This window comes from Hypanus sabinus, unplaced genomic scaffold, assembly GCF_030144855.1.
Source record: "Hypanus sabinus isolate sHypSab1 unplaced genomic scaffold, sHypSab1.hap1 scaffold_942, whole genome shotgun sequence".
Taxonomy (NCBI): Eukaryota; Metazoa; Chordata; class Chondrichthyes; order Myliobatiformes; family Dasyatidae; genus Hypanus; species Hypanus sabinus.
In genome coordinates this window covers 62,769-76,814 of record NW_026781796.1, presented here as the reverse complement: position 1 = coordinate 76,814, position 14,046 = coordinate 62,769, and the positions used below count along the sequence as shown (strand labels likewise).

The following is a 14,046-nucleotide window of genomic DNA, read 5'->3' as shown; positions in this document are numbered from 1 at the left end:
GTAGGGAGCGGGAGCCGTCCTGGAAGAGGAGGGGCGGCCGGCAGCGTGTGCTTTAACTGTGGGAAAGAGGGGCATTTCAGGTGGGACTGTGGAAGGCCGAGGGTGTGCTATAGCTGTGGAGAGGAGGGACATTTTAGGTGGGATTGTGAGAGACAAGGAATCCCGCGGAGGACAAGCCCCCCTATGACTAAAAAGGGAGAGGTGTCGGGAAACTTAGGAGAGGCTCAGTGAGGGAACGGACTGGAGCCTCTGGAGGGACACGTTCCCAGAGATCAGCCGGAAGACCACCGGGTGCCCACGCCTCTATTCCGGATGGGCTGGTAGGACCCCGTGCCAGTGTGGGTCTACGGATAGAGGGAATTTACGCAAAAGCCGTTCTTGATATGGGATCGCAGGTGACTTTATTGTACCGGTCTTTCTACAACCAATATCTAACGCATTTGCCTGTAACGCCATTTGACGCCCTGCAGATTTGGGGTGTGAGCGAGGGCGACTACCCGTACGATGGGTACCTATCGGTGAGATTGGAGTTCTCGGAGGGCGATGTGGGAGTGTCGGAAGCTATTGAGACGTTGGTGTTGGTGTGTCCTGACCCGGTGGAAACCGGTGGTGCTGCCCTCCTGGTGGGGACTAACTCCCCAGCTGTGCGACGGCTCCTGGGAGCTTGTAAGGAGAAAGGGGGGAAGACTTTCTGGAGACCCTCTCGGTGCATCCAGTGTTTCGAGCAGTGTTCGCAGAAGGGGTTGCCTCCCAAGGGCTGGACCCGGAGTGTAAACGAGGGACGGTGTGGTGTACGCAGGCGAGGCCCAAGGTGATCCGACCCGGGGAGGTAGCCCTAGTGATGGGAACCCCCAGATTCCCAGGAGTGCCGACGGGAGAAGCCCTGTTAGTAGACACCCCAGGCGATCTTGAAGGGGTGACACGATTTCCAGCGGGGGCGCTGGTGAGGCCCAAAGTGCAAAAGACCAGGGGTGGTACATGCGAGGCGTATAGCTATAAGTGTCAGGAACACCACGGCAAGAGAAATCACCTTTAAGAGGGGAATGCCGCTGGCACATCTGTTCCCGGTGACGGTAATGTCTAGCGCACCAGTGAGGACCCCTAACGGGGAGGGATCGGAGCATCGAAGGGAGCTGACCGCTGAAGCCTTTAACTTCGGGGATTCCCCTGTGTCGCCGGAGTGGAAACACCGGCTAGTGGAGAAGATGCTGAAGATGGAAGCTGTTTTTATCTCGGGGCGAGTTTGATGTTGTCTGCGCCAAAAGCACTCGCCACACCATCCGGGTGATGGAGGACACCCCGTTCCGAAAGAGATCCCGGCGGCTGGCTCCGGCAGATGTTGAGGACGTGCGACAGCACTTGTGCAAGTTGAAAGAGGCCGGAATCATAGCTGAGTCTCGAAGTCCTTATGCGTCCCCAATAGTGGTTCCATGGAAGAAGAATGGGCGAGTGCGCATGTGTGTTGACTACAGGACGTTGAATCGGCGAACTGTCCCTGATCAATATACTGTCCCAAGAGTCGAGGATGCGTTGGCCTGCCTGAGCGGTGCGAAGTGGTTCCGTGTGCTGGATTTAAGAAGTGGGTATTACCAGATCCCGATGAGTGCGGCCGATAAAGAGAAGACCGCTTTTATCTGCCCCTGGGGTTCTTTCAGTTCGAACGAATGTCCCAAGGCATATCCGGAGCCCCAGCCACCTTCCAGAGGCTCATGGAGAGAACTGTGGGGGATATGAATCTGTTGGAGGTGCTGGTGTACCTGGACGATTTGATAGTGTTTGGATCGACTTTGGAGGAACATGAGGAGAGGCTGTTGAAGGTGTTGGGCCGGCTTAATGAAGAAGGGTTGAAGTTTTCAAATGCCAGTTCTGCAAGTCGTCGGGCAGCTACGTTGGCCATATCATTTCGCGAGAGGGAGTGGCTACTGATCCAACCAAGATAGAGGCCGTGACCACCTGGCCGAGACCCCAGAAAGTGGGTGCTCTGCGCTCATTTTTGGGGTTCTGTGGGTATTACCGGCGATTTGTGAAAGGATACGCCAAAGTGTGTCACCCGTTGACTCAGCTGTTGTGTGGCTATCCCCCGGTGGGGAAGAAGAGGACGGGGAACCAGAGGCAGGACACTGGAGGATACTGGAACCCGGCGGAACCTTTTGGCTCGAGATGGGATGATCAATGTGAAGAGGCGTTCCGATCTTTGAAATGGGCACTGACCCTGGCCCCGGTGTTGGCTTTTGCCGATCCCCAGAAGCCATATGTGCTGCACACGGATGCCAGCCGAGAGGGTCTCGGGGCTGTTCTGTACCAGGAGCGTGGCAAAGCATTGAGGCCGGTAGCCTTTGTCAGCCGAAGCTTGTCGCCATCGGAGAGAAACTATCCCACTCACAAGTTGGAGTTCCTGGCGCTGAAGTGGGCGGTGGTGGACAAGCTGGGCGATTACCTGTACGGAGCCAAGTTTGAGGTGAGAACGGATAACAATCCTCTCACTTATATTTTGACTTCGGCGAAGCTGGATGCCACAGGACATCGGTGGCTGGCGGCCTTGTCGGTATATGATTTCAGCCTGAGGTACCGCCCCGGAAGCAAGAATATCGATGCGGATGCATTGTCTCGTCGGGAGCCGGGGGAGGAGGAGAGGGACGAGGAGTGGGAGAGTGTCCCTGCCCCTGGAGTGAAGGCGATGTGTCAGTTTGTTATCACCGTGAAGGCCGAGGGAAGAGGGAGGCTGGAACGAGCCGTGGACCATTTGGGGGTTTTTGATGACGCCATACCCCTAGTTTACTGTGACCTGACCGCACTGGGGACTAAACTGTTGCCGGAACTGAGTCCGGGGGAAGTGGCAACTGCTCAGCAAAATGACCCGGGCATTGGCACAGTGTGGAGAGCGGTCGAGAAGGGGGATGGGGCGTTGGCTGAGAAGGCGAAACACCCATGCGTGTCTCTGTTGTTGAAGGAGTGGTCTCGGTTGAAGTTAAAGAACAAAATCTTGTACCGGGTAACGACGCCTCCGGACCAACCCCGCTGTTGGCAACTGGTCCTGCCGGAGGAGTATCGCCAGGCTGTACTCCAGGCCTTACATGATGATTCTGGACACTTGGGGGTGAAAAAGGCCTATGGATTACTCAAAGACCGGTTCTACTGGCCCCGGATGAGGGGGGACGTCGAAGAATACTGTAGGGGATGCCGTCGTTGCATCCAGAGGAAGACCCTGCCAGCGTTGGCGGCTCCACTATCGCACTTGCAGAGTGCGGGACCTCTGGACCTGGTATGTATGGATTTCCTGTCGATTGAGCCTGACACCAACAACACCGTGAATGTCTTAGTCATCAGCGATCATTACACTCGCTATGCTCAGGCATTTCCCACCAAGGATCAGGCGGCGACCTCAGTGGCGAAGGTGTTATGGGAGAAGTATTTTGTGCATTACGGGCTTCCCAGGCGAATCCATAGTGATCAGGGGTGGGACTTTGAGAGCCGCCTTATCCATGAATTACTGACTATGCTTGGGGTTGAGAAATCCAGGACTACCCCTTACCACCCACAGGGAGATCCTCAGCCAGAGAGGTTCAACAGGACCCTGTTGGATATGCTCGGGACGCTGGAGATTGGGCAGAAAAGCAGGTGGAGTCGTCATCTTGGACAATTGGTTCACTGTTACAATTGTACTCGCAATGATGCTACAGGGTACTCGCCCTATTATCTGATGTTCGGGCGGGAAGCGAGGTTGCCCATTGACGTGTGTTTTGGAGGTGGAGTGGGTGAATTTCCCGGGAAGTCCCATCTAAAGTACGTGTCCGACATGAAGAGGGAGTTACAGCGGGCGTACGAGTTGGCCGAGGCGACGGCTACCAAACAAAATCAGAGGAATAAGATGCGGTATGATCGAAAGGTGAAGCTTGTCCAATTATTACCGGGCAACCGGGTCCTTTTACGGAATTTGGGACTCCCTGGTAAGCACAAGTTGGCAGATCGATGGGCGGCCAGCCCCTATGTAATAGAGAGCCAGATGCCGAACCTGCCAGTTTACCGGGTGAAACCCGAGGATGGAAAAGGGCCTATCAAGGTACTCCATAGGAATCACCTGCTGCCACTGGGTCAAGCAGTGCAGGTGGATAAGGAGCCCGAGTGGGAGGTTACGCCCAGTACAAGGACTCTGCGAGGGCGCGGAGAACGGGAAGAGCCCGCTGCTGAAGAGCGGGGACGGGTCCCTCACCCGGGAATGGCTACCGATTCAGAGGAGGACGAGTCAGATGAGTGGGCCCTGTTCCCATTCGCTGGTGCTCCAGTACCAGGAGAGGAGACTCCTGGCCCTTCCCATACTGAATTGGGTGAGAGGAGGGAAGGTCTTGAGGGTCAGATGGAGAGGCAGCCTACATTGGTGGGAGAGAGGGTGGAACCCGAGCGTGAGCCGGAGAGATCTCAGGTGAGGCAGGACCCCTGTGAGGAAGGGGGTGCGGGTCTGTCAGGTAAACCTGGGGTGTCCGAGACAGTGGGGTCGCAGGTGACGAGGGAGCCCAGTGAGACAGAAGGGGTATGGAGATCTCAGAGGATTAGGCGCCCCCCGGAGTGGTTGACATATGTGGTACCGGGAGAATCGAGTGTGATTTCTACTGCTCTGGGTAGTTATGTCACTGCTTTCTGCACCTGGGTTGGGTTTTGTGTGTTGCAAGAAGCGTTGGGGAACTCTGGTAATGCCATGAGGGCATGTCATTTGCTGGTGGGGAGAGAATGTACAATGTCCTGTGTATGTTACTCAAAATGGCTTCTTTGGTTTGTTTCGAGCAGGAATGCTTCTTTGTCGGATAAGTGTTTCTCTCGCCGTCGTTTTGCTTCAGAATGGCTGATATGGTAATTGCATTCATTTGTTAATCAATGGGGAATGTCATTGTGTCTTGAGAGGCTGGGAACTTGGGGGAGGGGTTTTCGCAGGTTTTTGGTGTGAGGGGGAGGCCGAGGAAGACGCCGAGGAAGGTGGACGTGCGCTGGACTGCTCGTAAGACCACCGGGGTGGTCCCAGGTGCGACGGCCGGATGGGTCGAATGGTTCGTTGATTGAGCTCCAACGAGTGCACAAAACAGACTGAACTTTGATATGTTGGCGCCTTTTGTTTTTTTCCTTTTATATATATATACATATATTGTATTGCCTACTACTCTTTTAATTTTAGTAAACTCTTTAAAGTGTATTTCATAACAGTATTTGTTGTGGGTTTGATACTGTTGGCGGGCGCGAGGCATAAACTCGATTCTCACAGCACCTGCGTGTACGGGAAGTGGATTGGTGAGTGGCTGGAACTCCATTTCCCCGAGACATATACCAGCCTTTTGGGTAAGTGTTACACAGAGAGAGACAGACAGATACAGAGAGAGTGAGAGACAGATACAGAGAGAGTGAGACAGATACAGATTGTGAGGGAGAGACAGATACAAAGAGAGACAGACAGATACAGAGAGTGAGGGAGAGACAGTTACAGAGAGTGAGGGAGTTACAGAGAGTGAGGAAGATACAGATACAGAGAGAGGGAGAGACAGATACAGAGAGGACGGAGAGACAGTTACAGTGAGGGAGAGACAGTTACAGAGAGAGGGAGAGACAGTTACAAAGAGTGAGGAAGAGAGATACAGAGAGTGAGGGAGAGACAGTTACAGAGAGTGAGGGAGAGACAGTTACAGAGAGAGGGAGAGACAGTTACAGAGAGAGAGGGAGAGACAGTTACAGAGAGTGAGGGAGAGACAGTTACAGAGAGAGGGAGAGACAGTTACAGAGAGAGAGGGAGAGACAGATACAGAGAGAGGGAGAGACAGTTACAGAGAGAGAGGGAGAGACAGATACAGAGACAGTGGTCAGGATCGAACTGGGATTTCTGGCACTGAGAGGCTGTAGCTTTACTGTGGATCTCAGTGACCGAACCTTCTGGATTCTGTGGGGGAAGTGAGGTCCACGCAGGAAGGCAGTGATGAGGTGCCTCGCTGAGTGGCGGATGGGGGACGAGGGCGAGAGGGAGAGGGAGCTGGAATGCCTGGCTAGCCGGGGTCCATCTCAGCCGGCAGGCGGGGGGAGAAGGGCTGATGAGAGAAGGGAGGGTTTCTGGAGGACGCGGAGGTGGGTGTCGGGGCTGGAGGACTGGAATGCAGGTTCAGGCAGAGGTGAAGATTCCACAATCCCGGCCAACTGGCGACACAGACACTCCTCTCAGATGATGGGGGTGATAAGGCTGGCCACCGAGGCAATAGGGTGTGGGCCAAGGAATGTACTTCTCGGAAGGGGTACAGAGGCTGGGTGGAGGGCAAGGAAGGTCAGTGGCCCTTCCCCACAGCTATCACCTTGTTCTTCCCACCTCCCATGCACAGGACGATCCTGGGGTGAGGAGGTCTTAGGAAGTCAACCATTAGGACCATTCAGGGAGACCGGGCTGCCCGGGAAAGGGTGAGGCTTGGGAGGCATTGACAGTTTCCACACCGAGGGTGAATAAAGCTGGGGCTCTGCCTGGAGAAGGGACCTTCCTATCTGTTACCCATTCCCTGTCTGTAATGTAACCCCCTCCCCATACCCCTCCATAATCTCTCCCTACACCCCTCCCCATCTCTGTAACCTCCTCCAGTACCTACACCCCTCCACATGTCTGTAACCCCCCTCTCCGTAACACCCCTCCCTGTCATTGTAACCCTCTCTCCCTACACCACTCCCAGTCTCTGTAACACCTTCTTTATACGCCCCACAGTTTCTGTAACCCCTTCTTTCACCATAACCCTCCATGTCTTTGTAACCCTGTCTCCCCTACAATCCTCACTGTCTCTGAGACTGCCCTCAGTTCCCACACCCATCCCCATATCTGTAGCCCCCTATAGTACCCTCTCTGTCTGTAAACCCCTCAGCACCACCCTGCCACTCTCCGAATCCCAGGCACACCAGTACATCCAAATCCCCAGTAATGTTACCAGACACCCAGACCATCCAATCTCATCTTAAAGCTTCTCTACATTTGCCTCAGTTCCACTGCCCTCTCTGGCTCCCAGCCACACACCAGGGGAACCATATAACCCTCGGAGCCGGGATGTGGCGGCACGGTTAGCACAACCCAGGTTCAATTCCCGCCGCCCCAACTGAGGAGTCTGTCCGCTCTTGCCCGTGACTGCGTGAGTTTCCTCCGGGTGCCCCCGTCTCCCCCGCACAGTCCGGAGACATGCCCATTGGTGAATGGTGGTGACAGTCGCAGGCTGCCACCCCCCTCCCTCGCACTGTGTTGGGCATTGACGCAAAATGGTGCGCTTCACGGTTCGTGCGGTGTTTCAATGTATGCGCGACCAATCGTTAGTTTTTTTTAAATGATACGCAGGGCAGGGGTCACAGGGGCAGGGGTCACACAGGGTCAGGGTCACACGGAGCTGGGTCTCTAGTCATACCCCTGTTCCCCCTCTTAAGTGGATTTCCCCAGGTTTTGTCTGAGAAAGGATGTGTTGGCCTTGGAGAAGGTCCAGAGGAGGTGCGCGGGACTGAAGGGGTTAACATTTGAGGACCATTGATGGGCTTGGGCCTGTACTCACTGGAGTTCAGAAGAGCTGGGGGTGGGGGGGGGGTGTTGAAACATATTGAACATTGAAAGGCCTGGGCAGAGCAGATGTGGAGAGGGTGTTTTCGATAGTTGGGGGGAGTCCAGCACCAGAGGGCACAGCCTCAGAACAGGAGCACATCCCTTTAGAAAGGAGATAAGGGGGACATTTCTTTAGGCAGATGAGTTGTGGGTGCGCGGTAGCGCAGTAACTGAAGTGCTCCCGTGCACGTCGCCTTTGTTGCTGGAATGAAGACGGACGAGAAAAGGGTTCTTGGAACATGTAAGATTTCTTGGTTGCCCTGTATTTCACCATACCCTTTGATGAATTTTTTTTCTAATTTTCATTCTCAATAATCATGATATGCATATCACAAAGAAAATCATTGAAAGTTGCCCCTCCCCCACCCAGTTTCCAAGCCGTGTAAAAATTTCCTGGCCCGTGCAATGTTGCTAGCTGTCAAAGAAAATCTAGAGGCATCACCGGGAGGGGAATCTGTGGAAGTCACTGTCACAGGCGGCCAAGTCTTTGGGTATTTTAAAATCGGAGGTTGATGGGTTATTGATTAGTGAGGGCTTCAAAGGTTACAGGGAGAATATTATCCCTCATGACCAAATCAGCCCTGAAGACAGAAAGGACCCGATGGGCCAAATGGCCTCATTCTGTTCTCTGGTATCCGGTCTGAGCTTCCCCACTCTCATCCGTGGAAGAGGGAGAGATCTCCCGAGCCTGTCCTGGCGGGTCAGACTGTGAGCGACGGCTGGGCATTGCCCAAGGAGACGGGGAGGGGCTGTCTGAGCGAACCCGATCCGGGCAGAGGGGGAGAACGGGCTGGACGAACTCAGCCGCCAGGCGAGCGTGTGCACTGTGTTTCGGATTCCTGCATCGGCCGAGTTCCGCCTGAAGAGAACTTTAATGTTGTGTACCCAGCGTGAACGTATCGTCCGGTCTGACCCTCAGAGAGAGGCGGACACATACACAGTGACATAGAAACACGCTGGCAGACACACTGAGTGAGAGAGAGTGAGGCAGAGAGAGAGAGAGAATCACACACACACACATAAACACACACAGAGTGAGACAGACAGACACACAGTGAGAGAGAGTGAGGCAGAGAGAGAGAGAATCACACACACACACACACACACACACACAGAGTAAGGCAGAGAGAGACACACAGAGTGAGAGAGAGTGAGGCAGAGAGAGAGAGAGAATCACACACACACACATAAACACACACAGAGTGAGACAGACAGACACACAGTGACAGAGAGTGAGGCAGAGAGAGACACAGAGTGAGAGAGAGGGTGAGGCAGAGAGAGAGAATCACACACACACACAGACACAGAGTGAGACAGACAGACACACAGAGTGAGAGAAAGTGAGGCAGAGAGAGAATCACACACAGAGTGAGACAGAGAATCACACACACACACACACACACACACACACACAGTGAGACAGACAGACACACAGTGAGAGAGAATCTCACACACACACACACACACACACACACAGTGAGACAGACAGACACACAGTGAGAGAGAGAATCACACACACACACACACACACACACAGAGTGAGACAGACAGACACACAGTGAGAGAGAGAATCACACACACACACACACACACACAGAGTGAGACAGACAGAAACACAGTGAGAGAGAGAATCTCTCACACACACACACACAGAGTGAGACAGACAGAAACACAGTGAGAGAGAGAATCACACACACACACACACACACATAGAGTGAGACAGACAGAAACAGAGTGAGAAAGAATCTCACACACACACACACAGAGTGAGACAGACAGACACACAGTGAGAGAGAGAATCACACACACACACACAGAGTGAGACAGACAGAAACACAGAGTGAGAAAGAATCTCACACACACACAGAGTGAGACAGACAGACACACAGTGAGAGAGAATCTCACACACACACACACACACACACACAGAGTGAGACAGACAGACACACAGTGAGAGAGAATCTCACACACACACACACACACGCACACACAGAGTGAGACAGACAGACACACAGTGAGAGAGAGAATCACACACACACACACACACACACACACACAGAGTGAGACAGACAGAAACACAGAGTGAGAGAGAATCACACACACACAGAGTGAGACAGACAGAAACACAGAGTGAGAGAGAATCACACACACACAGAGTGAGACAGACAGAAACACAGAGTGAGAGAGAATCTCACACACACACAGTGAGACAGACAGACACACAGTGAGAGAGAATCTCACACACACACACACACACACACACACACACAGAGTGAGACAGACAGACACACAGTGAGAGAGAGAATCACACACACACACACACACACACACAGAGTGAGACAGACAGAAACACAGAGTGAGAGAGAATCACACACACACACACACACAGAGTGAGACAGACAGAAACACAGAGTGAGAAAGAATCTCACACACACACACACACACAGTGAGACAGACAGACACACAGTGAGAAAGAATCTCACACACACACACACACACACACAGAGTGAGACAGAGAGAGACACACACTCAGGGTGAGAGGTGGAATTTGGGCTGGAATCAGGGCTTCTGGCGCTGTGAGGCATCAGCTCTACCCATCCCATTGAAATTCAGTGCAGCCCACTTGCCTCCTTTGACTGCATGGACAGCTCAGACTGTCAGAGAGCGTGGCGCACCCAACTCCTCGTTCCCTCTTCTTGCCGGAGACCCGCTCATGAGGTAGGAACCCGCTGCCTCCTTCCAACCACCCTCCACCTCCCTACCCGGAGAGCCCTGGGCAGTGACACGGAGACCCTGCCACCTTCAGACCCCACGGGTGTCTTAGAGCCCGTCGCCGGGCATCCATGAGCGGTTACAGAGAAGTCACTAGTAGTCGCGTACCTGGTACAGAGAGAGAGAGAGAGCAACAGCAGCAGTGCCAATCCAGTCTCTGCAAAGGAGTTGTCAGGTTGTTAATCCTCTACACTGAGGGGGTGTGACTCTTCAAGAAATTTGATGAGAGGCTGACTAACAGCTCAGAGTTCAAGAGCTGTGAGGTAATGTTGCAGCTCTATAAAAGCCTGGTCAGACCACACTTGGAGTATTGTGTTGCGTTCTGGTCGCCTCGCAGCAGGAAGGATGTGGAAGCTTTAGAGAGGGTTCAGAGGAGATTTACCAGGACGTTGTCTGGATTAGAGAGCACATTTCATGAGGGCAGGCTGAGCGAGTTAGAGCTTTTCTGTCTGAAACTTGACGGTCGACCAGCACACGGAGTGCTGCCGTCTGGCACATTCTTGGCTGCAGGAGTACGTGCTGAGGGACGCACTCAAACTCGGTGTAGCCACTGCGAAGGCCCGGTGGGGAAGGACCACAGTCTAGGGTTCTTCTCCACTGGGAGTTGAGGGGTAGGGGGGCGGGGTGTATACCCCTGAACAAGTGTATGTAAATATGAAGTAACAGAGGGCCACGTGGGTGGCAAAAGTGTGGGAATGTAAAGACTGCAATGGAAACATTTGTAAAGGACTGAGAGTCATTGAATGGTTTATTGTACCTAATTTTATTTTTGAATAAAGTGTATTTTGTTTAAAAAAAAGAGCTTTTCTGTTTGGTGCAAAGCAGGCTGAGGGTTGACAAGATCGTAAGAGGCATCAATAGGGTGAACTGCCAGAGAGATTTTTCCCCCCAGGACAGAAATGGTTAATGCGAGGGAGCCCAGTTTTAAGGTGGTTGAAGGGAAGTATCGAGGTAGGTTTTGCGTTACACAGAAGGTGGTAGGAACGCCCTCCCGGAGGTGCTGGTGGAGACAGGTACATTCGGGACATTTAAGAGACTCTTAAGTAGGCACACAGATAATAGAAGAATGGAGGGTTATGTAGGAGGGAAGGGTTAGATTGATCCCTGAGTAGTTTAAGGACTACTGGAATGACTGGAATGACTTGTTCCAACTCACCTGCCACCAGAGACATTTTCCTCCAACGAGCGCTCACAGCAAGATCGTAACAGAGACAACTTCAGGGCACGCCCAACGTCCCCTCGACCGCTCCCCCCCCCCCCACCCCCTTCAAAGATGCCACCCGCTTCTGCCCCTCTCCCAAAAGCCTTGCTGGCACGCCCCACCCGGCTCACGGACAACTTCCACCAAATGCCGCCCAAGGACGGAGTCCTGACCTCATGGTCTACCTCGTCGCCATCTTGCCTGCACTGCGCTCCCATGTTGCTTCCTTATTTAATTTATTTTTTCAAAGAATATGTCTTAATTGTAATACGTAGTCTTTTTAAAAATCATGCACTGCTCTCACAAAACAGCATACGCCAGTGATTTGGCGAGGTTGCGTTGTGTCGTTGTACCGGCGGGGGGGGGGGGGGGGGGGATCAGGGTGTCCCTGTGCACCAGGCTCTCATGGGGCAACGGGTAGTTCATTGGTCTACCTCACTGCTCTGCGTAATGACCTCATCTGCATGAGCGGTCCCCAAGACGGGCTTTTCGCTGCACCCTGGTAGTTTCAGACTCGGGCGATTCATTGCATGTGCGTTAAAACTGACAATGAAGTGTACCAATAAAAACACAAAATGCTGGCAGAACTCAGCAGGCCAGACAGCATCTACGGGAGGAGGTAGAGACGACGCGTCGGGCCGAAACCCTTCATCACCGCAAAATTGCCCGCCTGTGGACCCCAGACCCGTCGGCTCCGATGCCAACACGCATGAATCTCGAATGAAGTTTACCACTTGCGTTTGCAAGCAACGCTCCCAAGGACGAGCTGGAGGGCAGCCCGCCAAGGGCCGCCACACATTCTGGTGCCAAAATGCTCGACAAACACCACCAAGCACAACAAATGCAGAACATACGAAGTAACAACAGCCAGACGAGTCCTCTGTCCAGCACACACAGAGAAACAGTCCTCTAACCCTGTACAGGCCTCCTTCAGCTTCCAGCCTCCAGCAAATCTGTGGATTCACACAGAATGGGCCCCAGTTTTTCTGGCTGAGCTGCAGAGATTCACAGACCTGAGGTTCCAGCCTTCGGGCCACAACTTCTGGACTTCCAATCAACCTTTAGGATTTGATCTAGGCCTCTGATCAGCTAGTGGCCTTTGATATGGACCGCTGACTGGACTTTGGGCCTCAATCTAGACCTCTTATCAGCCTTCGGGCCTTGATCTGGGCCTCTGATTGGCCTTCAGGCCGAGATCCTAACATTATCAGGCTTTGGGCCTTGACCTGGGCCTCCGACCAGCCTTCACGACTTGATCACGACCTCCAGTCTGCCTCTGGCCTTTCACCCAGAACTCCTCTGGCTTTTGATTGATTTAGAGAAGGAGGTTGTGATATTATTTTGCATCAAAGATTGGGGGGTAGGTGGGGGAGGGGGGGGGGGGGTCGCAAGTGCACACAGACACAGCTTTGAAGAGGAACCCAGACAACCTCAAGCAAAGTACCCAGAGTTAGGCAGCAAGTTCTGGGAACAGGATTCCGAGTTGATTAAAAGCAGTTTCTGTGCTTGAACACCTTTGTAAGCATATCAGCTGGCTTGTTCTCCTTGTTTTTCAATTAAGGCTCATCAATCTGTCATCAACACAACTTCGACAGGGGAATCCCCTACAAAACAATAACACTACCCTCATATGTTTGTCTCTGATGTGCCGCTCGGAATCAGCTTATCTTGTTCTGTTTCGTACATCGACTTGTGGCTTCGACCCATATCTGACCCCGGGAGTGTGTGATGGGACGGTGTGGAGGGAGATTCACTCTGTGTCTGACCCCGGAGGTGTATGATGTGATGGTGTCGAGGGAGATTCAGTCTGTGTCTGACCCCGGGAGTGTGGGATGGGACGGTGTGGAGGGAGATTCACTCTGTGTCTGACCCCGGAGGTGTATGATGTGATGGTGTGGAGGGAGATTCATTCTGTGTCTGACCCCGGGAGTGTGTGATGGGATGGTGTGGAGGGTGTTTCACTCTGTGTCTGACCCCAGGAGTGTATGATGGGACAGTGTGGAGGGAGATTCACTCTGTGTCTGACCCCGGGAGTGTGTGATGGGACGGTGTGGAGGGAGATTCACTCTGTGTCTGACCCCGGAGGTGTATGATGTGATGGTGTGGAGGGAGATTCATTCTGTGTCTGACCCCGGGAGTGTGTGATGGGATGGTGTGGAGGGTGTTTCACTCTGTGTCTGACCCCAGGAGTGTGTGATGGGACAGTGTGGAGGGAGATTCACTCTGTGTCTGACCCCGGGAGTGTGTGATGGGACGGTGTGGAGGGAGATTCACTCTGTGTCTGACCCCGGGAGTGTGTGATGGGACGGTGTGGAGGGAGATTCACTCTGTGTCTGACTCCGGAAGTGTGTGATGGGATGGTGTGGAGGGAGCTTCACTCTGTGTCTGACCCCGGGAGTGTGTGATGGGACGGTGTGGAGGGAGATTCACTCTGTGTCTGACCCCGGGAGAGTGTGATGGGACGGTGTGGAGGGAGCTTCACTCT

General features: G+C 53.3%; 1 protein-coding gene across 1 annotated transcript in view; it reads right to left on the bottom strand.

Annotated features, from left to right (window-relative positions):
* Nucleotides 1-11,779, bottom strand: part of LOC132390522 (UDP-glucuronosyltransferase 2C1-like) — a 32,369-nt gene extending 20,590 nt beyond the window's left edge. Inside the window, exons 1-2 of the mRNA XM_059963139.1 lie at nucleotides 11,517-11,779; nucleotides 10,351-10,468 (exon numbers count right to left, since the gene is read on the bottom strand). Of these exons, the coding sequence (XP_059819122.1) occupies nucleotides 10,351-10,468; nucleotides 11,517-11,779 (381 nt within the window). The remainder of the gene's footprint in view (nucleotides 1-10,350; nucleotides 10,469-11,516) is intronic.
* Between the last annotated feature and the right edge of the window lie 2,267 nt (nucleotides 11,780-14,046).